The 25878-nt window shown below is 44.2% G+C and overlaps 1 protein-coding gene across 2 annotated transcripts in view; it reads left to right on the forward strand.

The window, feature by feature from the left end:
• The first annotated feature begins 844 nt into the window (after positions 1–844).
• LOC131416677 (perlwapin-like) overlaps positions 845–25878 on the forward strand; it is a 41952-nt gene continuing 16918 nt past the window's right edge. The window contains exons 1-2 of one of the 2 annotated variants that reach the window (XM_058559336.1): positions 845–1040; positions 16688–16795. In XM_058559336.1, coding sequence (XP_058415319.1) covers positions 944–1040; positions 16688–16795 — 205 coding nt within the window. In that variant the 5' untranslated portion in view covers positions 845–943. The remainder of the gene's footprint in view (positions 1041–16687; positions 16796–25878) is intronic. The other variant, XM_058559337.1, reaches the window with a different exon arrangement.

Consider the following 25878-nt stretch of genomic DNA (forward strand, 5'->3'; position numbering starts at 1 on the left):
CCCCATCCCTGCTGCCACTGGCGAAGGAAGAGGTCATATTTCTCAACAAAACCAAAGGAAGTGTGTGATTCGGAAAATCAGTTATCTAGATGAAGATTGCCCACAAGAAGGGGGAAGTGAAATCTCACTTCCCAGCTGGTTGGTGACAGCCCCACTCCCACTCCCAACCCAGTGCTGCGTGAAGAGAGACATCTGGAAGAGCTTAACATGGATATGGGAAGTTTGGGTTCCCAGAAATGAAGGTGGACAAGACGAAGTGCAACTCCATCCCCAGAAACTTACATGTGTCCTATAGGCAAAGACCCCCACACCTGCCTAGGTGCCCAGTGGTAGAGAGAATCAGACCAGCCAGAAGGAGACCAAGGTCGCCTCCTCACCACCAACAAGTGACCTGGGAGCACCCCTGCTGGCTCTCCTCCTCCTCTCCCTGCCCTCAGTACCAGAGGCGCTGGGGCCCAGAGCAAGGATGGGGGAAGTGAAGAGCTGATTGCACCCTCACCAGCCAGCACCCAGTGCCTAGGTTGTAATGTCTATAAGGACCTATTCCTCATGCCTAGCAAGTGCCTGGTACAGAGAAGACATTTGTTACTTCCATTGAAAAATGAATGAGTGAAGGAAAGTACATAATAACAGTTAGTGCCCACCCCACCACATTCTCAGTCACTCATGGCTCTCCTGGTTTAGGAGTCTTATTTGTTGGTCAGAGCAGGATGTTCCCTTGCCTCAGAAACTTGCTTAGGTAACAACGTGGTATTACCCAGGGTAGACACCTTTGCAGTGGGTGTTCTCCAGTTGTCAGTTTCAGGGCAGGGCTTAGGATCCCACAGTTCCTAGTCCCTCCCACTGAGACTTTGTATTGCAGCTTAGTGGGCAGAAGCAGATATATTTCTGCTGCTGTTCCCAGCCCAGCTGCTTTCTGTTTCCACAGACTTCCAAGAGCAACATGAAGTCCGGAGGCCTCATACTCCTTGTGACGCTCGTCACCCTCAGCTTAGAGGTACAGGAGCTTCAGGCTGAAGTGAGACCATCGCAACGTTTAGGTGAGTCCAGGCAGAAGGCAGCGCCCTTCTTCTTTGAATGAAGGAGCCAGAAAGTAGGACATCAGGGACCAGTGTGTGCAGGGGCAGGAGGGGAAGAAAGGAGGGAAGGAAAGATATTGGTGTCAAAGAGCCATTGCAGAGACCCACCTTAACTACAGAATCTCTCCTCTTCTGCCTCCACTTTCTCCCCTCCTTTCCCTGGGTCACCCCTCCATCTGGACTCTCCACTCTTCCCATTTGCCCCCTCATTAGCCACCCTCCATCTCCCCTGCGTCTCCTTCTCCACCAGCTTCTTTGTCTCTTGCTACAAACAGATTGGCTCGCCTAGAGAAAATATTTTCTTAATCATCTGAAACACAAATCATCTCAATCTCTTCTTTTCCTTTTACCACCAACATTCCCAAAGGACTAATCTGAATTCTCTGCCCTTACTTCCCCATAACTCACTCCTTAACCCCTTGTAGACTGGCCATAGTCATTCCTGCCACCAGCACTCTCCTGAAACTTCTCTGCCAGGTCCTGTTGACAAATCTCTTGACTCTCCTCAGAAACCAAAGTCTTTATCCTCTGCATCTGACATTGTTTGTCACTTCATCAATACTCAAAGTTTCTTCTCTTCTGGATTCTCTTCACCGTATCATTTTCTTCTCCCTAAAGATTATCGCATTCCACTCTTAACTCCTCTCCCTTCTTTGTTCTCCTTCCCCTGCCTTAAACTGGTTGCCAAATTCCTCCCATTCTTTGAAATTGTCTCTTGCATATGTTCCCTCCTCTCCACCCCAATGGCCACACTGTATTTCTAGCCTTGATTTCCCCATCTTGGACAGCACAATTACTTCCCAGAAGCTCTCCCTGCCCCTCCTTTCTTTCTGATGTTTGCTTCCTTGTTGAATCCTGGTCCATTCTCTGCTCTCCTACCAGAATGATCTTCATAAGTAAACTGCAGTATAGCTCTCTCTTGGCCTCCCAAATGAAATCCACACTCCTCAAGTTCTCAAGATCTGCCCACTGTAACTTTGTCTCCTGCCTACTTTTCCTGGTCACCTTCCAAATCTTTCCTGATCCTTATATTTCAGGGTGAAGAGTGAGAGGATGAGGAGACTGGGGTGCAACATTGAAGAAGGTGTTCAGTCTTAGGGCTGTGTAAGCGCCTCCTTAATTTTTGTGCCCTACAGGCATCATGTACCTCTACCTAGTCCTGCCCTGTTGCATTTTCCCCTTGTGAACTTTTGCTAGTAATTCTGTTCTCTCCTCACAACACTCTACCACTCTCCTCAATTCTACCTTAAAAAAATCCCTGTATTTCAAGACTCACCTTTTCTCATTAATCCAATGGGCAGTAACGTCTTCTCTCCTCGGAGCCCCTTTACTCCTTCGGATGTACCTCTCGGGACACTTGTCACAAACTGATTTGTTTCCAGTACTTTAAACATAAGTCTTATCTCCATTGTTAGCCTCTAAGCTGCTTGAAGGTAATGACCCTCTCTTACATCTTTGTATTTCCTGAATAACTATCCTCTGTGCTTTATACATAGTAAGAAATCAACAGATACAATGAGTGAGCAAACTTCTGTGAGTGGGGACAAGGAGGGATCTTAATGATTTTCTCCAAGGTCTGCAAGGACATTGTAGACATTCCACCAGGCCCCCTTCTTACACCCTCAGAAGTTGTTAATCAATCACAGCACTCTTTCTCTTGGAGCCTGGACGAGGCTTCCCAGCCTCCTCAACACAACATCAGACAGCCATCTCTATTGATGGAAGCTGACACTGGAGCATGAACTTCATTTCTCCTTCTGGATCCAAGGGCTCCATTGTACATATGAGGAAACAAAGGCCCAGAGAGGTCCAGAGACAGAATCAGGTAAAGAAACTCCTGATAGTAGCTGAGTAGCTGACCAAGCACAGCACACATTTGTCCAGAGATGTGCATACATTTTTCCCAGAGACCCCTATGGAGTCTTAACCTGCTTCTTTGACCTACTTTCTTGTTCTTCAAAGACTAACTTTAAGGCTCTGGGAAGCTGGGGAGCCTCCACTCAGGTCAAGAGTGACTCGTTGAAATTTGGACACGTGCTCTCCATGTGAGGGTCTGTTTCACCATGTGGGACTACAGTGGGATCCTGGGCCTAGGGGCCAGGCAGGTTCCTCAAAACAATACAACCTGATGCAGAGAGCTCTTGACCTACTGGTATCTCTTTAGACTGAATACTAATGTTGATAGCAGTAATGGAATGAAAAAAGATGGCATAAAATACATTATTTGCATCAACCAATGTTATGATGTTACAAGCTGATGGAAAATAAATACTCGGAGTAAAAACAAGAAGAAATTCCAAATGCATGTACAATACAGCAATCTATCTAATAGCTCTACTGGATCAGGGTATAGGAGAAAATTGTTGCAACTCTGCCAAAGAAATGCAAAATCGATAACAACTGTTGCTTTCTCACTGCCAAATTGTGTTCTACCAATGGTATGTCATAGGAAAGACATTATACAGATGACTGTAATTGAAGGTAAATTATTGATCAATAGACCTGTGTTTCATGTAACTATGTGTTTTATCAATAAGAACTCATTCTGATGCTTTGAAGTCCAAAGTTTTAATTGCCAATTTCTGCAACTAGTATAAAAGTGTATGACATATGTTAAAACAAGGAACAGAAATAAAACAGATATAAAAGAGTTATACAATGAGGGTCCAGCCTGGTGGCGTAGTTGTTGAATTCGCATCCTCCGTTTTGGAGGCCCCAGGTTCGCAGGTTCAGATTCTGGGCGCAGACCTACACACCACTTGTCCAGCCATGCTGTGGCAGGCGTCCCACATACAGCATAGAGGAAGCCTGGCACAGATGTTAGCTCAGCGACAATCTTCCTCAAGCAAAAAGAGGAAGATTGGCAACAGATGTTAGCTTAGGGCCAATCTTCCTCACCAAAAAAAAAAAACAAAAAACAAAAAACAAAAAAAGAGAGTTATACAATGAGAAGATCAGAAAACAGCTCAAATATGTATCGAAATTTAACCAAATATGTAACAGCCCAAATATACATTCCAAATATTCTTGACATTTATCCAAGTGTTAAGTTAAAATATTTTCAGAATATTATCAGAAAACACACATAGATAGATAAGTAGATAGGTAGGTTGGCAGATAGATAGATTGATAGACAGGTAGATATAGAGACTATCTCTAGAAGGAAACCTAAGAAATTTGACAGTGGTTCCTTCTGGAGAGGAAACATAGTGGGAGAGATTAGAAGTCAGGGATGGGGAGGAAAATGACTTTTCATTGTAAATCTTTATTTATGTTAAAATTCATGCATTTATATTTTTTCCTTAAATCACAAATACAACCTATAGAGGTCCAACTCCACTTACGTCAGAAAGAAGATCATCAAAAGAGAATGTAGACTCTGACTCTCCTTCTTCTTCCTGAAAGTATGAATGTGCCCTCAATGTACCAAGAGGGAGGAAGACATTCTTGTCATTAGAGATGGAAATTTCGGGAAATCTGTACAAACAAACCTTGTTAACCAGCCCTTATCTTCCTACTCACTTTTCCACAATTTCCTACCCCTAGCCCAAACTCCTTTGTCTTGTCAATTCTTCATAAATTTATTGTTTCTTTGTCTAAAAGGTATAAAAGCTTCTGCTTGGGTTTTTTCTTCGGGTCTTCATTCTCTTGTGAAGTCTCCATGTACACATAAAAATTTAGTAAAACTTGCGTGCTTTTCTCCAGTTAATCTGTTTTATGTCAGTTTAATTCTTAAGCCAAGCCAGAGACCCAAAGAGGGTAGAAGAGATTTTTCCTCCCCTACATGCCTCATGTACAGCCTCCCATCTCCCCAGCCATGGCCAAGGTTGAAAGGACCTAGGCTTCATGGACATACATTCTACAAAGTCAGCCTCCCAAGATATGAATATTCCCACCACCAGCTGTGCAAAAGGAAACAAAAGTCCATAGCGAAGAGCTGGCTGAACAAGACTGTAAAGACCGCAAAGTAATTGTGAAATATGGATTTTTAAATTCATTTTATGTATATTTTAGAAAAACCAGCAAAAGAGACTGGCCAGACAGGATGTTGGAGGACGCCTCCTAACTATTTGCAAAATAAAGATGGCATCTTCCCAATATCTTTTTGTTCAGAGTGCTAAGCTAGAATATATAGCATGTATGTTTTAATTTTTAAATAGAATCTTTATTTTCAATAATTTTATTTTCTCTTCCTTTAATCCTGTATAATAGAAAGTCAGCACTTTCTATTTTAATCCGGGATTATTTAATAGAGTCTCTTTTTATAGGATTAGATGATCTTGGAATATTTTTACCATTTTCTAAATGTTGTAAATAGAATATTAAGATGGGATCAGGATGGTAATAAAAGTGTGATGGAAATTATTCCAAGATCCTGGACGCAGAAAAAAGTGGCCACAGGACACCCGACTAGATACAGCAGCTGGATATGTCTTTGGGTTCTTTTCCTGAGCGGGTTTGAGTGTTTGTGATTGACCATTGAAAGTGGATCATACGAGGAGAGCATCTTGGGATACATAGAAAGATGTGCATGTGTATGCACTTGTGAATATGAATGTGCCCCCAGCACGAGTGTGTAATGCAGGAGAGCCCTCTTGAGCTGGTTATAGGACTCACAACAATGCTGCCTATTCTAGGAAAAGCCCCAATGGCATATTTTCACAAAATGCCACTGGCTCCTTGACATTAGCTGAAAGATCCAGTATAGATCTTTGAGTCAATCTGATCTTTTTTCCTCTTGGCAATTTGAAACATGGAGGAAGAGACACAGAGACTAGAAGTCATTGAGTTTGAGTCACATTAGTGGCAGCATGGGAATTCCACAGAATTAGGCAGTGTCTTGCAGCAGAGTGAAAGATTTTCAGTTATCAGTTTCAGTTCCTTACATCCAGATATATATTCTCTTTCCAAGACTCTAGTTAGGCTTAGTAGGATTTTGTGGCAACTGGAGTAGTTGGGGGCAAAATGGGGATCTCCTCCTGTAAGGTATGGGTTCCCTTTGAGCCTTGACTCTAGAATAATCGTAATGTATTACAGAGACAGAAAGATTGAGACCTGCCCAGAAGGACCAAACAAAACCTCTAGTGCTTGCTCCGGAATAAGCACTGAGGACAATGAACGTCCCATGGGTCAGAAATGCTGTGGCAATAGTGTGGGCTGGACTGCAAGGTCACTGTCCAAGAAGTGAGTGTAAGGAACCTGGTGATCTGCTTGTGAGGGGAAGACAAGCTCCCTTTCATCCTCTCAGGTAAAAAGAACACCCACCTGCCCTCTGCACACAGAAGTCTGCATGAATCTTGGGGAAGTGTGGTTAGTTGAAAATGGCAAAGAAACGTGAATCCCAGGGAAGGAGGCAGCTGCTTCCAGTTGCTCATCTGAGACACACAACCATGCTCCTGGATTCCCAGGATCAAGTTGTCTCTGGACTTTTCACACTTCCATATCTGATCAAAAATCTTTGCAATAGATCCCTTCTGCCTGGCTGGGGTAAAGGATGGGGAGTAAAAAATAAAGAGAGTAAGTAAGCGTTTATTGATGGCTGCTCAACACCTAGGCACGGTGCTTGGTGCTGGAATAAGCACACATATCAGACGAGCTCAGCAACACAGACCTGTATAAATAATTATAATATCCCCTGCCTGATGCTACAGCAGAGATTTGTGCAAAGTTCTGCAGGAGCACGAAGGGGAATTATTAGCTCTTGCCTGGGCTGTTGGGAAAATGTTTAGGTGGAATGAACTGTGTGAGCTGGAACCCGAGGGGTGAGGCTGAGATCAGCAGGTGGAGGGGGATCCAGGTGAACCGTCCAGGCAGCAAAACCAGCATGTGCACAGCCTTGGAGTTGGGAAGGGCTGGGGGCTGGAGCTCCTGGGAGGTGGGGTGCTTGGGTAGTGGGACTGGAGGAGGCTTTAAAGAGAGATCCATGTTCAATTCTGGAGGGCCTTCATTGTCATGCCCAGCAAGGTGGATAGGAATGCACTGAGGACAGTCAAGCCCGGGAAGTGCAATGACCAAATTTGTATTTTAGAACAGCACCTGTGGTGGCAGTGAGTGATTGATGAGATCCTTCCTACCTTGCCTGTTGACTCATCTCAGAAAAGTCGTTTGGTGCTTGTGTGCCCAAGATAAGGGGAAGCTTACCCACAGTCCCTTCCTGGCTGTTTTCTAATCCTGGAATCACAGCCATGGAGGGGAATTGACAATGAATGTTCAATTTCTGAGGATTTCAGGTAGCATTGCAGGGTGGTTCCTTTTATAGAACCTTGATTCTGAATAAACTCTTGCTTAACTCTATCCATTCTGGGTCGTTGTAACCAATTAAGGTGTGTGCAGAAGTTCCTACAATCAGTGTCATGTACACTAGGACACACTAACTGATACCACGTGGGCAGGGCTCTTACTCCAGGTGATGGAGATGATGAGAGGGCAAAGAAAACCTCCTGCCCTCCAGCCCTTTCTTACTGACGTCCTCCAGGCCGGGAAACCTGCACTCACTCATTTGAGTCAACTTCCTTGGCCAAGGGCAAACACAACACTTCTCTCAGCACAGCCATTGACAGTACAGCTCCTCTTAGGCTGTGGAACTATAGGCTGTGTTCTTATTATGTAACTCATCTGCTCAGAATAAACCAGTAAACTTTGAGTTACGCAGATATAATAATATGGATGAACCTCATCCAATCAAATGAAGGCCTTAAAAGAAGAAGACTGGGGTCACCTGAAAAACAAGGAATTCTGCCTCCAGACCGCCTTCAGACTTCAGCGGCAACATCAACTCTTCTTTTTGGCAGAATCTTTCCTTTTCAGCCCAAGAAGATGAAAACCTCTCACACACTAACATGGATCATTTTAGGATCTACAGATCAGTAGACCATCTAATTACTTGGAGATCTGTAGAGTCAATGCTCTGGAGAATAAGGAAGTCAATAGGCCATAGCAGAGAGAGTTGAGAATACTTTAACTGAGAATACAATTTCATTTAGAGTGAAAAGGAAACAATATTTAGCTAGCTAGGCTCTCATAAGGTGTACTTTTGCATGGTCAGAGCCATGAAGTGCATTAGTGAAGATCTGAGATCAGACTTCTCTACCACTCAGCCCTGGTTCCAGGGTCCCACTGCAGGACATGGAATTGACCCTGAGTCAGTGCTTGGAAGGCAGCTCTGTTCACTACTCTTCCATCAAGGAAGCTGCTAGAATGCCAGAGGCTTAGGGACAAACACCTAAACTGTAGGTACTGATTCCTCCCTTGTTCTAGGGTTGGACCTTTTACAAGATCGTATCAAAAAAGCAGTGGAGGCCAGGTAGTGAATCAGCTGCATCAGCTCACTGTCTGTCATTTGTGTGTGTGTCTTTTTGAAAACTTAAGATGTAGACAGGAAGCTTTTAGCAAATTCTACAAGAATTTGGTCGTGGGGTGGAGGTCATTGGCTCACCTGGGACTCATCGGTGGTTTGTTAAGCTGTGCAAGCTCAAGTGTAACCCATCTGTCCTCTCCTCCTGGGTTTGGCAGTCTAAAGACGCTTGGAGCTTGATGCCCTCAGACCTTGGGTTAGTTCTCCTTCCCTTTCTTACTACAATGTTAGCACAGCTGCACAACTTCAGCCCAGGTAGGGGAATGAAGGCACGTTTGCATTTAGGCCCACATTCTCAGGGTTGCTGTATTGCATGACTCCAGGGGCGATTCCTCACAGTGTAGTCCAGGAGAATACCGCCACCTGGTGCTGTGCAGTCTGCAGGCCCTGCAGCACTATGCATAACTCTGCACTTTGCTTGCTGATGGTTCCTCTGCTGAGACTCCACTCCTCTTCTGCCTCCCCATCTTCCCAGGGGTTTCCAGAAATGTCCCTCTTTGAACATGAATAAACCCCTCATCTTCTTCCATTCTGACTTCTCACTCTGGTCTAACCTTGCAAGGCCAGTTGAGTTTGGAAACACATGAGCCACTCTTGGCCCCAGGGCACTGTCTCCTGATTGCAGTATCTTCTTCAAAACTCAAAATACCAGTCCCATCACGAGAAAAACATCAGACAAATAGAAACTGAGAGGCATTTTGCAAAATATTGGACCAGAGGAGACTAAGGCAAATCACATACCACAGGAGAGTAATGAGTCGTAACAAATAAACACAATGTGATATCCGGGATGGATTGAGGAACATCAAAAGAAAATTAGTGGAAAAACCAGTGAAAGTCAAGTTCTGTATTTTGGTTAATAGTAATACCCCAATATTGATTTCTTAGTTTTCACCAAAATACCATGGTTATGGGCAATGTTAAGAATAGGCGACTGGGTGAGAGGTATACAGGAACTCTCTGTATTATCTTTGCAATAAATTTGACAACATCAATGAAATGGTGAAATTTCTTTTTTTTTTTTTTTGTGAGGAAGATCAGCCCTGAACTAACATCCATGCTAATCCTCCTCTTTTTGCTGAGGAAGACCAGCTCTCAGCTAACATCTATTGCCAATCCTCCTCCATTTTTTCCCCAAAGCCCTAGTAGATAGTTGTATGTCGTAGTTGCACAGCTTTCTAGTTGCTGTATGTGGGACACGGCCTCAGCATGGCCAGAGAAGCAGTGCGTCGGTGCACACCCGGGATCTGAACCCGGGCCGCCAGTAGCGGAGCATGCGCACTTAACCACTAAGCCACGGGGCCGCCCGAAACAGTGAAATTTCTTGAGAGAAAAAAGCTGTCTGTACCCATTATTGACTTATTGCCTCACAGCTCTAAATTCTCCCTTTACACTGCCATGTGTTACTAGCTCTGGGCCCTTTAAATATTTTTCCCTTTGCCAAACAGCGCTGGAACTTTGTCAGTAGAGGGCCCTGGAGAGGCGTTTCAGGAGGAAGCGTTTGCTTCCTGCAGCACCTGCAGCTTTGGCAGTGCTCAGCTCCTGCAGTGCTTGTGGCTTCTCTAGTGCTCAGCTCCTGCCCTGCATGGTGGCCAGCAGCACTCAAGGGCCAGCAGCTTCCTCCAGCATCTGCCCCCACCCCATGGTTTGGGAGCAGAGTGCCTCCAATCTACCCAATGCAGGTGGCCCCTCCAGGGCTCAGCTCCTGCAGTGCTCTGTACCCAGTAGCACCCAGCAACCGGGATCTTCACTTGACACCCCTCTTGGGCAGCTTTGTAGCAAAGTGCCTCTGTTGAGACACTTTTTGGTGAACAGCTTTTCCTGGCTCCCTAGAGGGTGGATTTCTGGCAAGTTCTGCAAGTGCAGCACCCAACGGACGGCCATTCCATGAACCTGACCATGCCCTCTCCAAGAAGGTCTGGATGTCAGCCTTGCGGGCAACGAGTGAGGTGAGGGCTCATCCTAGGGCACTCTGTCTCAGTCCTAGGGTTAGCGGCTGTTCATTCTATCTGCCACTCTGATACTCTCTAGAATTCTCATTACTTCTTACTAGTCAACCTCTCGTTACTCTAAACCCGTATTGTAGTTAAGCATTCTTTATTTTAAACTTACCCTGCTCAGATTCCTGTGTGGTGTCTTTCTCCCAATTGGACCCAGGTTGATACCCTACCAAAGCTAACTCAAGAAGACCTGGATACCCTGAATGGCTCTATATCTATTACAGACATTGAATTAGTAGTTTAAATGTTTTCTCTTAAAGTAGGAGGCAAGGTCATCTGCTGAGTGTGAAGGACTGAAGGAGATTGAGGTTTGAGGAGAATGGACAAGGTTTGCAACAGTCCTTATGAAGAGTGGGAGCTTTTGTTGAAATTGTAGTGAAATTTCAGGGCAGTGCTGACGTCCTCGTCCTAAATGAAGCTGTTGACCACAAATTTATGACAGAATTCGTCCCTACTGGGTGATACTCAGGTACGGGGAAGGAGAACGTGGGTAGTTAGGAGCCTCCAACAGTGGAGTTTTGCCAGCAGGTGCTGTTAATAGAGACCAGACTTAGGGTCCTTTAGGGTATTGGCCAGAGGATTAGAAAGGTGAGGAGGAAAGTCAAAACAATAAGAGAAACTGGAAGGAGAGGGGTGTTTGTACTGCTTTACAACCACGTGGCTTATTGGAATGAACATCTGGGTCTTATCTCATCTCCCTAAGGTCTCATCTCCCCAGCTATAGTCAAGTTTGAGGCCAACTGTTCTCAATGGTGGAAAATTCTGTACAAGGCAGCTGGGACAGGAGGGAAAACTAGAGCTTATTTATGCACAGAGTTGGCTCAGCTATTTTTTGGACTAATTACACAAGAAGGATTACAATTTTATTTCCTCTGAATTTGTTAAGGTAGGAAGAGGGAGTAAACATCTTTGGTACCCAGCCTGAATGGTACCCAGCCTGAAGAAAGAGTGCCTGGCATCCAGGGACAGGTCTGCCCATCTCCCTCCCAGAACCAAGTGGCACCAACTGGTGGATTCTCAAGTCCTGTGGGGAGAAAAACTTCAGATAGTTTAGAGGGGATTTGGTGGAGTATTATTCAGTGGCACAGACTGGATAGAGGGTGACAGACCTCTGCAACATGATATGTTTCCTAAGCCCCCGTAACTGCATTTCCTGAGTCCCTTCTTACAACTCCCCAATCTATTCTCCATGTTTTAGGGGTTTTTCTTTATTCTGTTAATTTTCATGCACAAGTAATATATGAATGCCTTCTTCTCACTTTAGTCTTATTTCAGGTAAGTCTAAAGACCTCTTGACTACCTACACTCCCCAACTCCCTCTATTATTCCTCAGAGGTAGTGCTGTTATTATTTGGGAGGTTATTGTTCCAGAGTTTTTCTGCATTTTCATGCATATGTATGTACATATACATATACATGCCTATAAATGCACACATATTGAGCACTGACTTAGGGAAGGGGAACAAATATTTCCCTTAACATTATTGTACAATGCAATATAATATTTAGGTCTAGTTCCTGATGCAGAGAGAAAGTATTCTAGAAAAAAAGTCAAGGAATATGAAGCCAAAAATATCTGAATTTTAATTTGTCAGGGAGAGAGAAAAGTCCCTGTAGCCCTCTTGGTTCTTTTGGCTGGTCTAATAATCAAATTGACATAAGAGAGATTAACAGGAGAAAAACATTTTTCATTTCATATATACAGAGGCCCCATGGTATGGCACCTAAGAAGTGAGCAAAGCAGGCTGTTTATATATACTATTTTTAGACAAAGAAACAATTATTTGTAAAGATTTGATGGAACAAAGCGGTTTAGGCCCCCGGTAGTAAATTAATGAAGAAATAACCAAGTTTGGTTACACAGCGTTCTCAGCCTTGGATTCCCTATCTCAGGCGACAAGGAAGCCTTCTGTCTTCCTGGTGTAGGGAGGATACGCTCACATGAAAGTTTGTTTCCTGCCTTGAGGGGAACAAAGAAGATTCATAGTGTTCTTCTTGCACTGGCTGTTTCTCAAGTCACTTTAATTAAGAATAACCAATATGGAGCCGGCCCAGTGGTGTAGTGGTTGGGTTCCTGCACTCCGGTTCAACGGCCTGGGGTTCGTGTGTTCGGAGCCTGGGTGCGGACATACACACCGCTCAAGCCATGCTGTGGCGCCATCCCACATACAAAATAGAGGAAGATTGGCACCGACGTTAGCTCAGGGCCAATCTTCCTCACCAAAAACAAACAAAAAAGAAGAATCAATATGCCACCTTGGCATACTTTGCGGTGATCTGCCTTGAGCCCCATCAAATCCCATTTAGTAGCTCCATGATCTTGAACAAGCTATTTAACCTGGTTGCAGCTCAGTTGTGATGCTTAGTAAATAGAGCACCTTGCACACAGATATTTCTTGAGTTACCTCTCCTCCTCCCTGTCTATATCATCTTCTTCCATTCTCTCTCTCTGTCTGTTTGTGTGTCTCACAATCTGACAGATTTCTGTCTTACACTAAGGAGATATTCTGCTTGTCTCAAAGAACTTGTTTGGAAAACAAGCTCTGCCCAACACCATACATGCTCTGTGTTTTTTTAGCAAAGGGAGTGGCTTGGCAGAGCCCCGGATTCAAGGTTCCTACATGCTGATGCTGGCCTTGACCTCTGGCCCAGTTCACTGTCCAGGAGGGTAGAAATCTCAGCTCCTTTGGCTTTGCTGCATCATCTCCAAATAAAGTCCTCAACTGGCAACATGGAGTTGGGTGGCCTTTTCCTCCCTGCAGTTCTCCCCATCCTCAGCACAGAGCTCCAGGTGGTCAGCGAGTCCAAGCTAAGACCAGCCCCACATTTCTCAGAACAACAGGCCAGAAAGTGGGAAATCTAGGACTGGGCATGTGCAGGATAAAAGACAGGATAGAGGGGAAGATGGGTAAACATGGAGAACAGTCCACTTAAGGAGACATTAGGGAGACACATCACCACCCATCACCACGCCAGCATCCCTATGTCTGCCTACATCCTCTCTCTCTTTTCACCAAGGCCAGCCTCTCCATCTCTACTCTCCAGCCCTCACCTCTTGCTCTGGCCCTGCTCCATCAGTTCCTGGGTCTCTCCCAGAATGTCTAACCCTTCTATCTCCATTTGCTTCTAGCTACAAACTCATAAATCTCCCCGTTCTTAAGCAAACATTTTTCTGAAGCCTGCTTCTGTCTTCTCCATCTCTTTCTTCCCAACCACCAAACACTCCCAAGCCCTTACATATAGCTTCACACACCATCATGACCACCACCACCACCATTACAATCACCACCAACAACCCTCCACACCCCACTCTACAATGGCACCAATAACTTCCTGGTTGACAGTCGAAACATTTTCCTCAATTCTCAACCTGCTTGACAGCTGCAGTATCTGACACTGTTCAGGATCCTTACGCTCCTGAAACGCTCTTCTCCTGTGGCTTCTCCAACTCTGTCTCTCCTCCTCCCTTTTCTGTGTCTTTGGCTTTCTCCTCTTTCTCCCTCTACTCCCTAACTCTTATGGGCTCATAAGTAACAATGATTTCTCTGGCTGCCTTGCCCTGTAATCAATTACCACCCTTTGTTAACAATTCTTACAAAATTTCTGTTACATCCTTTCCACCCACTGCCACCATTGCATACATACCAGATTATTTGATTACATACCAGACCATTGCAATACTTTTTTAACTCTCTCTCCACTAAAATATGTGTTGCGTATTAAATTCCAGCCAGTTCTGTGTATGAATGTGAGATTGTTCTTCCTAAAGTGCAGGTCCAATCAGGCTACTGATTTCCTCAAAATGTAAATGTGTTCTCTCATCTGACAGCCTCCCCACCTCTGCCTATGGAAATCTCATTAACCTTTGAAAGGCTCATTTTAATGGCTATTTCCACCATAAATACACTTGACATACTCAGTTGTTCTCGAGGAAAGCAGTGTTTCTCAAACTTTAACGTGAAAAGAAACATCTGAGGATCCTGTTACAATGCTGATTTTGATTCAGTAGTCCTGGGCTGTGCCTGAGATGCTGCATTTTTAACAAGCTTCCTGGTGATGCCGATGTGCCTGGTCCACAGACCACAGTGAGTGTAGGAAGCCATCTGTCTGCACATTAGAATCACATGAGAAGCTTTTTAAAATTACCAGTGCCAGGACCCTATTGCAGACCCAAATTAAGTAAGGTTTTCCAAGGTCTCTGACTGTATGTGTGTGTATGTCTGTGTGTATGTTCATTGGATACAGTTCACCATTTTAAGCATTTAAAGTGTACAATTCAGTCACTTTGAGTATGTTCACAATGTTGTACAACCAACACCACCATCCAATTGCAGAACATTTTCATCACCCCAAAAAGAAACCCCATATCCCTTAAGTAGTCACTCCCTGCTCCCTCCTTCCACCCACCCCCAGACAACTTTGAATCTGCTTTCTGTCCTTAGGCATTTTTCTGTTCTGGATATTTCACACAAATGGAATCATACGATATGTGGCCTTTTGTGTCTGGCTTCTTTCAATGTTTTCAAGGTTTATCTAAGTTTTAGTGTCTGTGAGAACTTCATTCCCTCTTACGGCTGTATAGTATTCCACTGTATGGCTGTACTACATTTTATTTCTACATTCATCAGTTGATGGGCATTTGTGTTGTCTCCACTTTGTGGCTCTTATGTAATAATGCTGCTATGAACACTCGTATGCAAATTATTGTGTGAATATGTTTTCAATTCGGCAGAGCATATGTCTAGGAGTGGAATTGCTGGGTCGTATGGCAACTCTAAATTTGAATTTTCGAGAATGCCAAACTGTTTTCCACAGCTGTGTGTCCTGACTTGTTGAGCACAGAACCCTCCTCTCTTATCTTCTTATACAAGGAATGGCTGCTCATTATGGACAACTCAGAAACACCAAGAAAAAAGATAAATTACCCATGATCCCACCACCTAGATATCCATTTTAATGAAAAGCTTCCATAATCCATCCATTGTCTACTTTTTCAGAGTAGACAATGGGTAAATGTTTATTTTGTGGTTACCACAGCCCTGGCACTGTGCTGAGTGCTGGAAGATAATTAAGGAGAGGTCTATGTCCTTAAAGATATTACGCAATAATGATCAGTGCTGTCAGTTGATTCTGACTCCTTGCGACCCTGTGTGCAGGAGAGCGGAACCATGTCTGGCCTTTTGTGCCATCCTCTCACCTTCCAGTGCTGTATCAGACAGTGCTCCACTGGTATTCATAGGGTTTTCATGGCCAATTTTTGGAAGTGGGTGGCCAGGTCCTTCTTTCTAGTCTGTCTGAGTCTGGAAGCTCTCCGGAAACCTGTCCACCATGGGTGACCCTGCTAGTATTTGAAATGCCATTAGCATAGCTTTCAGCATCACAGCAACACGCACCACCACAGTATGACAACCGACAGATGGCTGGTGTGCTTCCCTGAACATGACATGACCCCGGGCCACAGCAGTGAAATCCTCAAATCATAACCACTGGGCCACCATATGGTAATAGAGACAAATAGACAAACCAACAAAAATCTAGGAAAATATCACATGTATATGATTTTTACAAACATGGAATCATGCCATCAGCCCGAATCAATAAATACAGTTCTACCACACAATTTAAGTGGCTTCATTGCTCTCCAGTATAGGGAAATGCCTTATTTTCCATACCTTCTCCTCTTACAGATTGAGATAAGCTGTCCCGTTGGGCTACTTTTTAATAACAAGTTCAGGATAAATGTCCTGGAGCTAAATTACATTTCTTTGGGTAAATTCCTAAAAATGGAATGGCAAGATATACATTTGAAACCTTTTGATGTATATTGCTAAACTGCCTAAGAAGGATGCCTTTTGGCACCAAACATTATACAGCCTCACCCCACATACTTGTAATTAGTAGACAAACACGTTGTAACATTTTATGTACATATATGTGTGTGTTATTGATATGCTTGTATTTATATTTATAAAAGCACAGAGAAAATTCTGGAAGGAGCCACAGGAAACAGAAGATACCTCCTGGGAAGTGGACTTGATGGATTGAGGGAAAGGGAGACTTACTTTTACTTTGTATACTTGAGTATGTTTTGTCTTTTAAAAACAAAAATGTATTACATTTAAAATAGTGAAAACTATGTAGATATCATATCTACATATTTTGAATTGACCAATAGTTTTCAACAAATAAGCCCCCTCACAGTCCTCCCCTGCTCTCCTGCCAGGCTCAACAGTTTTCAACTGAATTTTTTCTAGGGGTAGGTGCCTGTGTGGAAGAATGCCGTGGAGACCAGGACTGTGGTGTAGGACGTCGGTGTGTCAGCAACGGATGTGGCCATGTCTGCCGGCCAGCCCGAGACCAAGGTAGAAGCAACAATCCCTGCCTTCCTAGTCCCTGACCCTCTGAATGCTTAGCCCTGCCAGGACAACGGCTACCAGGCCCCGTGCCCAAAAAGAGAGAGAGGGTGGCTACAGTTGGGGCCAGTGCTAGCCTCTGTGAGACAAGATGCTCCTTGCTCCAGGTCTAGCAGACCATGAAGACAGATTAATAATATCTTCCTTTGGGCGTATTTGCAAACTGGAAAGAGCTGGAAATACTCTTAAAATAAAAATTAAATATCATTAAGGTACCCAATTATTCCTCAGCAAGGGCTGGAAAGAACATGGTTATGGACAAGTTAGCCTGTATCTTACACCCAAACACATGTCCGCACTGATGTGAAACACAGGTCCGTTCATCATTCCACCAATATTTACACCTGCCCAGGCTGATTCTTGCCATCAGTGGTTGGGAGCTGCTGTTCCATCACAGAACCTTCATTTCCTTACTCTCTTGACTGAAAGGCTAGGGTTGATCGAAACCACTACAAATTTGGTGGGTGCGTCAAAGCGGCCAGCGAACTAGGTGGGTGAAGTGGAGATAGGAACTGAGGGTATCATCCAAGGAACAGCTTGCTAACACACCTCTACATTATAACAGGCTCAAGGGACAACCTAAGACTTTTGGAGGGTGGGATGTGGGGGCTGAAATCTACTCCAGTCTCTTCTTTCCCTCAGGGTGAGCCTGTCCCAGGCTGCTCCTCACTCTCTCACCCAGCACCGGGCAGAGCCACCTGACTGCCAGGGCTGACTAGCCTCAGCCATGATCTCCCGTGATTTCAGTCATGTGAATCGGGTGGGGGAGAGCCTGCCAGGAAGACTGGGGTGCCCATTCAGAGACTGAGGCGGGAGCGATGGGGTATCGGTCCTTCTACCTGTCTTCTCTAGAAAATCCTTCACAGGCTTTCTGAGCCCTGTGTAGTGAGAGGCATTTTTCCCATTGCTGTGCAGAACATGGTTTGACCGTTGGCATGAGAACTAACAGGAACATGGCACCATCTTGGCACTTTGACGGACACTTAGGTTTGGGATCACCTGGAGAGAGTGCCTTGCTGCAGAGGGCAGCATGCCCCTGAGGACACTGACAATGGGGCAGTGGTGGGCCTCCAGGTTCAGGTGGCTTTGCAGAGAGACCACACCACAGAGGACATATGAGAAGGTCATGTGTGGGCTTGTCTGTGAGCATGTGTGGACACTTCGGGGAGTCCCAGAAACATGTGGGCAAGACTAGGGATATGGGATGGGAATAACGGGTGTGTGGGAGATTCAGAGAGGCAGCCAGGTATAGGCATAAATACAATACGACCTCCTTCCTCTCTCCAGGGCAGTTATGTCTTGGAAGCATAAGGTTAATGATATGACACATTAGGCGTAGGAGAGGGAAGGAGAGACCATTTGGAGATCAGGAAAGCTCTGGTTCACCTCACCTGGCAACAATGCTGCCGTTTCAGTTGCTTGCTTAAGGGCAGGAGAACTCGGACTGGGTGTTGGAGGAAGTCTCCTAACTATTTGCAATATAATGATGGCATCTTCCCCCATCTTTTTCTTCAGAGTGCTAAACTAGGATATATAGCACACACACTTCATTTTTAAGTAGAATCTTTATTTTTAATAATATTTATTTTCCCTTTCTTTAACCCTGTATACTAGAGAGTCAGCACTTTCTATTTTAATCCAGGATTATTTAATAGAGTCTCTTGTTATAGGATTAGATGATCTTAGAATATTTTGTCCAAGATGGGATCAGCCTGGTAATAAAAGTGTGGTGCAAATTTTTCAGAGATCCTGCACTCAGACAAAAGTGGCCACAGGACATCCCAGTAGATACAGCAGTGGGATATGTCTTGGGTTCATTTCCTGAGCAGGTTTGAGTGTGGGTGATTGTACGTTGAAAGTGGATCATATGAGGAGAATGTCTTGGGATATAGAGAAAGATGTGTACATGGATGCACTTGTGAATATGAATGTACCCCCAGCACGAGGGTGGAATGTAGGAGAGCCCTGCTGAGCTGGTTATAGGACTCACAACAATGTTCCCTGTTCTGAGTAAGCCCCAAAGGCCATATTTTTACAAAGTGGACACTAGCTCCTTGACATTAGCTGAATGATCTAATATAGACCTTTGAGTCAATCTGATTTTTTTGTTCCTCTTGGGAATTTGAAATATGAATGGAGAGACACAGGGACTACATGTCATTGAGTTGAGTCACATGAGTGGCAGCACCCTCAAAAAGAATTTCATAAAGTGAAAAGACCTGTTACTTATTCACTCTATAGACAATGGTGTTCGTACAGACTTGGCTTACCAGGACTGTTTTGTTCATGGGAATCCCACAGAATTAGGCAGTGTCTTGCAGCAGAGTGAAAGATTTTCAATTATCAGTTTCAGTTCCTTAGATCCATATATATGTTCTCTTTCCAAGCCTCTGGTTAGGTTTAGTGGGATTTTGTTGCAACTGGAGTAGTTGGGACAGAATGGGGATCTCCTCCTACCTAACACGAGACATGGGAAAGAATCAAGAATCCTCATCCCAGGGAAGGAGGCAGCTGCTTCCAGTTGCTCAGCTGAGACACACAACCAGGCTTCTGGATTCCCAGCATCAAGTTGACTTAGGGCTTTTCACACTTCAAAACACTGATCAAAAATCCTTGTGATAGGTCCCTTCTGCACGACTAGGGTAAAGGATGAGGAGTGACAAATGAAGGGAGTTAGTAAGCATTTATTGATTGCTGGTCAACACTAAGGCACTGTGCTTGGTGCTGGAATAAGAACCCATATCAGACAAACTCAGCCAGACAGACTCATAGAAAGAATTAGGACTCATCCCAGAAAAGTGCTCTGGAGTCTGTGTGCCCAGGATAAGGGCAAGCTTATCCACAGTCCTTTCCTGGCTGTTTTCTAATCCTGGAATCACAGCCATGGAAGGGAATTGACAATGCATGTTCGATTTCTGAGGATTTCAGGTAGCATTGCAGCGTGGTTCCTTTTATAGAACCTTTATTCTGAATAAACTCTTGTTTGACCCTGTCCATTCTGGGTCATTGTAACCATATAATGTGAGTGCAGCAGTTCCTACAATCAGCGTCATCTTAACCAGGACATACTAACTGATACCACGTCGTTGGCAGTGCTCTTACTCTAGGTGATGGAGATGATAAGAGGGCAAAGAAAACATCCTGCCCTCCAGTCTTTCTTATTGACATCCTCCAGGCCAGGAGACCTGCACTCACTCATTGGGGTCTACTTCCCCTGCCACAGGCAAAGACAACCCTCCTCTCTGCACAGCCGTTGAGAGTACAGCTCCTCTTAGGCTGTGGAACTGTACTGTGTTCTTATTATGTAACTCATCTGGTCGGAATAAATCCATAAACTTTGAGTAAAGCACATATAATAATAAGGATGAGGCCTTCCAATCAGTTGAAGGCCTTAAAGGAAGACGACAGAAGTCCGTGGAGAAACAAGGAATTCTGCCTCTAGACTGCCTTCGCACTTGAGCTGCAACATCATCTCTTCTTTATGCCAGAATCTTTCTTCTTGAGCCCAAGAAGGTGAAAACCTGTCACACCCCAACGTGGATGACTTTAGGGTCTACAGATCAGTAGAGCATATAATTACTTGGAGTTTTGTAGGGTCACTGCTCTGGAGAATAAGGAAGTCAATAGGCCATAGCAGAGAGAGTTGAGAATACTTTAACTGAGAATACAATTTCATTTAGAGTGAAAGGAAACAATATTTAGCTAGACAGGCTCTCATAAGGTGTAGCTTTGCATGGTCACAGCCATGAAGTGCATTAGCGAAGTTCTGAGATCAGATCTCTACTACACAGCCCTGGCTCCGGGGTCTCACTGCAGGACGTGGAATTGACCGTGAGTCAATGCTTGGATGGCAGCTCTGTTCACTACTCTTCCACTACGGATGCCCCAAGAATGTCAGAAGCTTAGGGACTGACACCTAAACTGTAGGTACTGATTCCTCCCTTGTTCGAAGGTTGCACCTTTTACAAGGTCATGTCAAAAAAGCAATGGAAACCAGGTAATGAATCACCTGCTCAGCTCATTGTCCTTTATGTGTGTGTCTTTCTGCAAACTTGAGATGTAGACAGGGAGATTTAAGCAAACTCTCTAAGAATTTGGTCCTGGGGTGGAGGTCATTAGCTAGTGATTGGAGCAGGCTCACCTGGGACTCATTGGTGGTTTGTTAAGCTGTGCAAGCTCAAGTGTATTCCATCTCTCTTCTCCTCCCCGGATTTGGCTTCTAAGCTTAGAGCTTGATGCCCTAGAACCGTGGTTAAGTTCTCCTTGCCTTTCTTCCTACAATGTATAGCACAGCCGCACAACTTCAGCCTGGGTGGAGGAATGAAGGCACGTTAGCATTTATGGCCACATTCTCAGGGTTGCTGTATTGCATGACTCCAGGGGCGACTCCTCACATTGTAGTCCAGGGGAATAGCGCCCCCTGGTGCTGTGCAGTCTGCAGGCTCTGCAGCCTTATGCATAACTGCACTTTGCTTGCTGACAGTTCTTCTGCAGGTGACTCCACTCCTCTTCTGTCTTCGTCTTCCCAGGTATTTCCAGGGATATCCCTCCTTGAACACGATAAACCCCTCATCTTCTTCCAATCTGACTTCTTAGTCCTGCTCTGACCCTTGCAAGGCCAGTTGAGTATGAAAACTCACCAGGCACTCCTGGACCCAGGGCACTGTCTACTGATTGCAGTATCTTCCTCAAAACTCATAATACCAGTCCAATCATGAGTAAAACATCAGACAAACACAAATTGAGAGACATTCTACAAAATATCGGACCAGACGAGGCAAAGACAATGTCACATTCCAGAGGAGACTAATGAGTCGTAACAAATAAATGCTATGTGGTATCCAGGATGGATTGTGGAACATAAAAAGGAAATTAGCGGAAAACCAGTGAAAGTCAAATTCCATATTTTGGATAATGGTAATATGCCAATATTGATTTCTTAATTTAGATCAAATTACCATGTTTATGTGCGATGTTAACAATAGGCGACTGGGTGAGAGGTATATAGGAACTCTCTGTATTATCTTTGCAATAAATTTGACACTTCAATGAAACGGTGACATTTCTTGGAAGAAAAAAGCTGTCTGTACCCGTTATTGACTTATTGCCTCACAGCTCTAAATTGTCCCTTTACACTGTCATGTGTTAATAGCTCTGGGCCATTGAAATATTTTTCCCTTTGCCAGACAGCGCTGGAACTTTGTCAGTAGAGGGCCCTGGAGAGGCGTTTCAGGAGGAAGAGTTTGCTTCCTGCAGCACCTGCAGCTTTGGCAGTGCTCAGCTCCTGCAGTGCTTGTGGCTTCTCTAGCGCTCAGCTCCTGCCCTGCATGGTGGCCAGCAGCACTCAAGCGCCAGCAGCTTCCTGGAGCATCTGGCCCCACCCCATGGTTTGGGAGCAGAGTGTCTCCTACCCCTGCAATGCAGGTGGTTCCTCCAGGGCTCAGCTCCTGCAGTGCTCAGCACCCAGTAGCACCCAGCAGCCGGGATCTTCCCTTGACAACCCTCTTGGGCCACTTTGTAGCAAAGTGCCTCTTCTGAGACACTGTTGGGTGAACAGCTTTCTCTGGCTCTCTAGAGGTGGGATTTCAGGCAAGTTCTGCAGGTGCAGCACCTAAGTGACTGCTATCCTGTGAACCTGACCATGCCCTCTATAACAAAGTTGGATGTCAGCCATGGGAGCAAGGGGTGGGATGGGGGCTTGTCCTAGGGCACTCTATCTCAGTCCTAGGGTTAGTGGCTGTGCATTCTATCTGCCACTCTGATACCCTCTAGAATTCTCTTTACTTCTTACTGGTCAATTCCTTGTTACTCTAATCCACTATTGTAGTTAATCCTTCTTTATATTAAACTTACCCTGTTCAGATTCCTGTGTGGTGTCTTTCTCCCACTTGTACCCAGGTTCATACCCTACCAAAGTTTCTCAAGAAGACCTGGATACCCTGAATTGCTCTATATCTTTTATTGAAATTGAATCATAGTTGAAATGTTTTCTCTGTCAAGTAGGAGGCAAGGTCATCTGCTGAGTGTGAGGAACTGAAGGAGATTGAGATTTGAGGTTAATGGGCAAGGTTTTCAATAGTCCTTATGAAGAGTGGGACCTTGTGAAAAATCTTTAGTGAAATTTTGGGGCAGTGTTGAGGTCCTAACTGAAGGTGTTCACCATGAATTTATGATGGAATTTGTCCCTGTCAGGTGGTACTCAGGTGGGAGAAGGAGAAGGTGGATAGTTAGATGCCTCCAACAGTGGGGTCTTGCCATCAGGTGCTGTTAAAAGAGATCAGAGTTAGGGTCCTTTAGGATATTGGCAAGAGTATTTGAAAGATGAGGTGGAAAGTCAAAAAAATAAGAGAAACTGGAACGGGAGTGGTGTTTGTACTGCCTTACTACCATGTGGCTAATTGGAGTGAACATCTGGGTCTTATCTCCCTAAGGTCCCATCTCTCCAGATATAGTCAAGTTTGATGCCAATTGACTTCAGTGCTGGTACATTCTGTACAAGGCAGCTGGGACAGGAGGGAAAACTAGAGCTTATTATGCACAGAGTTGGCTCAGCTATTTTTTGGACTAATTACACGAGGAGGATTATAATTTTATTTCTTCTGAATCTGTTAAGGTAGGAAGAGGGAGTAAATGGTACCCAGCCTGAATGGTACCCAGCCTGAAGACAGAGTGCCTGGCATCCAGGGACAGGTCTGCCCATCTCCCTCCCAGCACCAAGTGGCACCAACTGGCGGATTCTCAAGTCCTGTGGGGAAAAACCTTCAGATAGTTTAGAGGGGATTTGGTGGAGTATTATTCAGTGAGACAGACTGAATAGAGGGTGACAGGACCCTGAAACATGCTATGTTTCCTAAGCCCACCTAACTGCATTTCCTGAGTCCCTTCTTACAACTCCCCAATCTATTCTCCACATTTTAGGGGTTTTTCTTTATCCTGTTCATTTTTAATTGCACAAGTAATATATGAATGCCTTCTTACTTTAGTCTTATTTCAGGTAAGTCTAAAGACCTCTTGACTACCTACACCCCCCAACTCCCTCTATTATTCCTCAGAGATGGTGCTGTTATTATTTGGGAGGTTATTGTTCCAGAATTTGTCTGCATTTTCATGCACATATATGTACATCTACATATACATGCCTATAAATTCACAAAGGTTTAGCACTGACTTAGGGAAGGGGAACAAATATTTCCCTTAACATTATCATACAACGCAATATAATATTTAGGTATAGTTCCTGATGCAAAGAGAAAGTATTACAGAAAAATAAGTCAAGAAACATGAAGCCAAAAATATCTGAATTTGAATTTGTCTGGGAGAGAGTAATTTCTCCCTACGCCTCTTGGTTCTTTTGGCAGGTCTAATAATCAAATTGACATAGAGAGATTAACAGGAAAAAAACAAATTTAATTTCATATGTACTGAGGCCCCATGGTACAAGACCTAAGAAGTGAGCAAAGCAGGCTATTTAAATATACTATTTTTAGACAAAGAAAGAATTATTTGTAAATATTTGACAAAAACAAAGGGGTTTAGGCCCCCCGTAGTAAATTAATGAAGAAATAACCAAGTTTGTTTACACCGCTTTCTCAGCCTTGGATTCCCTATCTCAGGCGACAAGGAAGCCTTCTATCCTCCTGGTGTAGGGAGGATATGCTCACATGGGAGGTTTGTTTCCTGCCTTCAGGGAAACAAAAAAGGTTCATAGTGTTCTTCTTGCACTAGCTGTTTCTCAAGTAATTTTAATTAAGAATAACCAATATGGAGCCAGCCAATTAATTTTCCAAGGTCTCAAACTGTGTGTGTGTGTGTGTGTGTGTGTGTGTGTCTGTGTGTCTGTGTGTCTGTTCATTGGATACAGTTCACCATTTTTAGCATTTAATGTGTACAATTCAGTCACTTTGAGTATGTTCACAATGTTGTACAACCATCACCACCATCTAATTGCACAACATTTTCATCACGCCAAAAAGAAACCCCATATCCATTAAATAGTCACTCCCTGCTCCTTCCTTCCGTCCACCCCCAGACGACTTTGAATCTGCTTTCTGTCCCTAGGCATTTTCCTATTCTGGATATTTCACACCAACGGAATCATACAGTATGTGGCCTTTTGTGTCTGGCTTCTTTCAATATTTTCAAGGTTTATCTAAGTTGTAACTGTGAGAACTTCCTTCCATCTTACAGCTGCGTAGTATTACACTGTATAGCTGTACAACATTTTATTTCTACATTCATCAGGTGATGGGCATTTGTGTTGTCTCCACTTAGTGGCTCTTATGAAATACTGCTGCTATGAACATTCGTATACAAATTTTTGTGTGACTATGTTTTCAGTTCTGCGGAGCATATGTCTAGGAGTGGAATTGCTGGGTCATACAGCAACTCTAAGTTTGAATTTTTGAGAATGCCAAACTGTTTTCCACAGCTGTGTGTCCTGACTTGTTGAGCACAGAACCCTCCTCTCTTATTTCCTTATACAAGGAATGGCTGCTCATTATAGAAAACACAAAAATATTAATAAAAATGATAACTTATCCATGATCCCACCACCTAGATATCCATTTTAAAGAAAAGCTTCCATAATCCATCCATACACAGAGATATATACTTTTTCAGAGTTGACAATGGGTAAATGTTTATTTTGTGGTTACCACGTGTCTTGCACTGTGCTGAGTGCTGGGAGATAATTAAGGAGAGGTCTATGTCCCTAAAGATCTTACGTAATAGTTATCAGTGCGGTCAGTCAGTTCCGACTCGTTGCGACCCTCTGTGCAGCAGAGCAGAACCCAGTCTGGCTGTTTTGTGCCATCCTCTCGCGTTCCGTCCCTGTATCAGATAATGCGCCACTGCTATTCATAGGGTTTTCATGGCCAATTTTTGGAAGTGAGTGGCCAGGTCCTTCTTCCTAGTCTGTCTTAGTCTGGAAGCTCTACTGCAACCTGTCCACCGTGGATGACTCTGCTGGTATTTGAAATGCCATTAGCATAGCTTTCAGCATCACAGCAACACGCACCACCACAGTATGACAA

The sequence above is a fragment of the Diceros bicornis genome, chromosome 18 (genome assembly GCF_020826845.1).
Source record: "Diceros bicornis minor isolate mBicDic1 chromosome 18, mDicBic1.mat.cur, whole genome shotgun sequence".
Classification (NCBI taxonomy): Eukaryota; Metazoa; Chordata; class Mammalia; order Perissodactyla; family Rhinocerotidae; genus Diceros; species Diceros bicornis.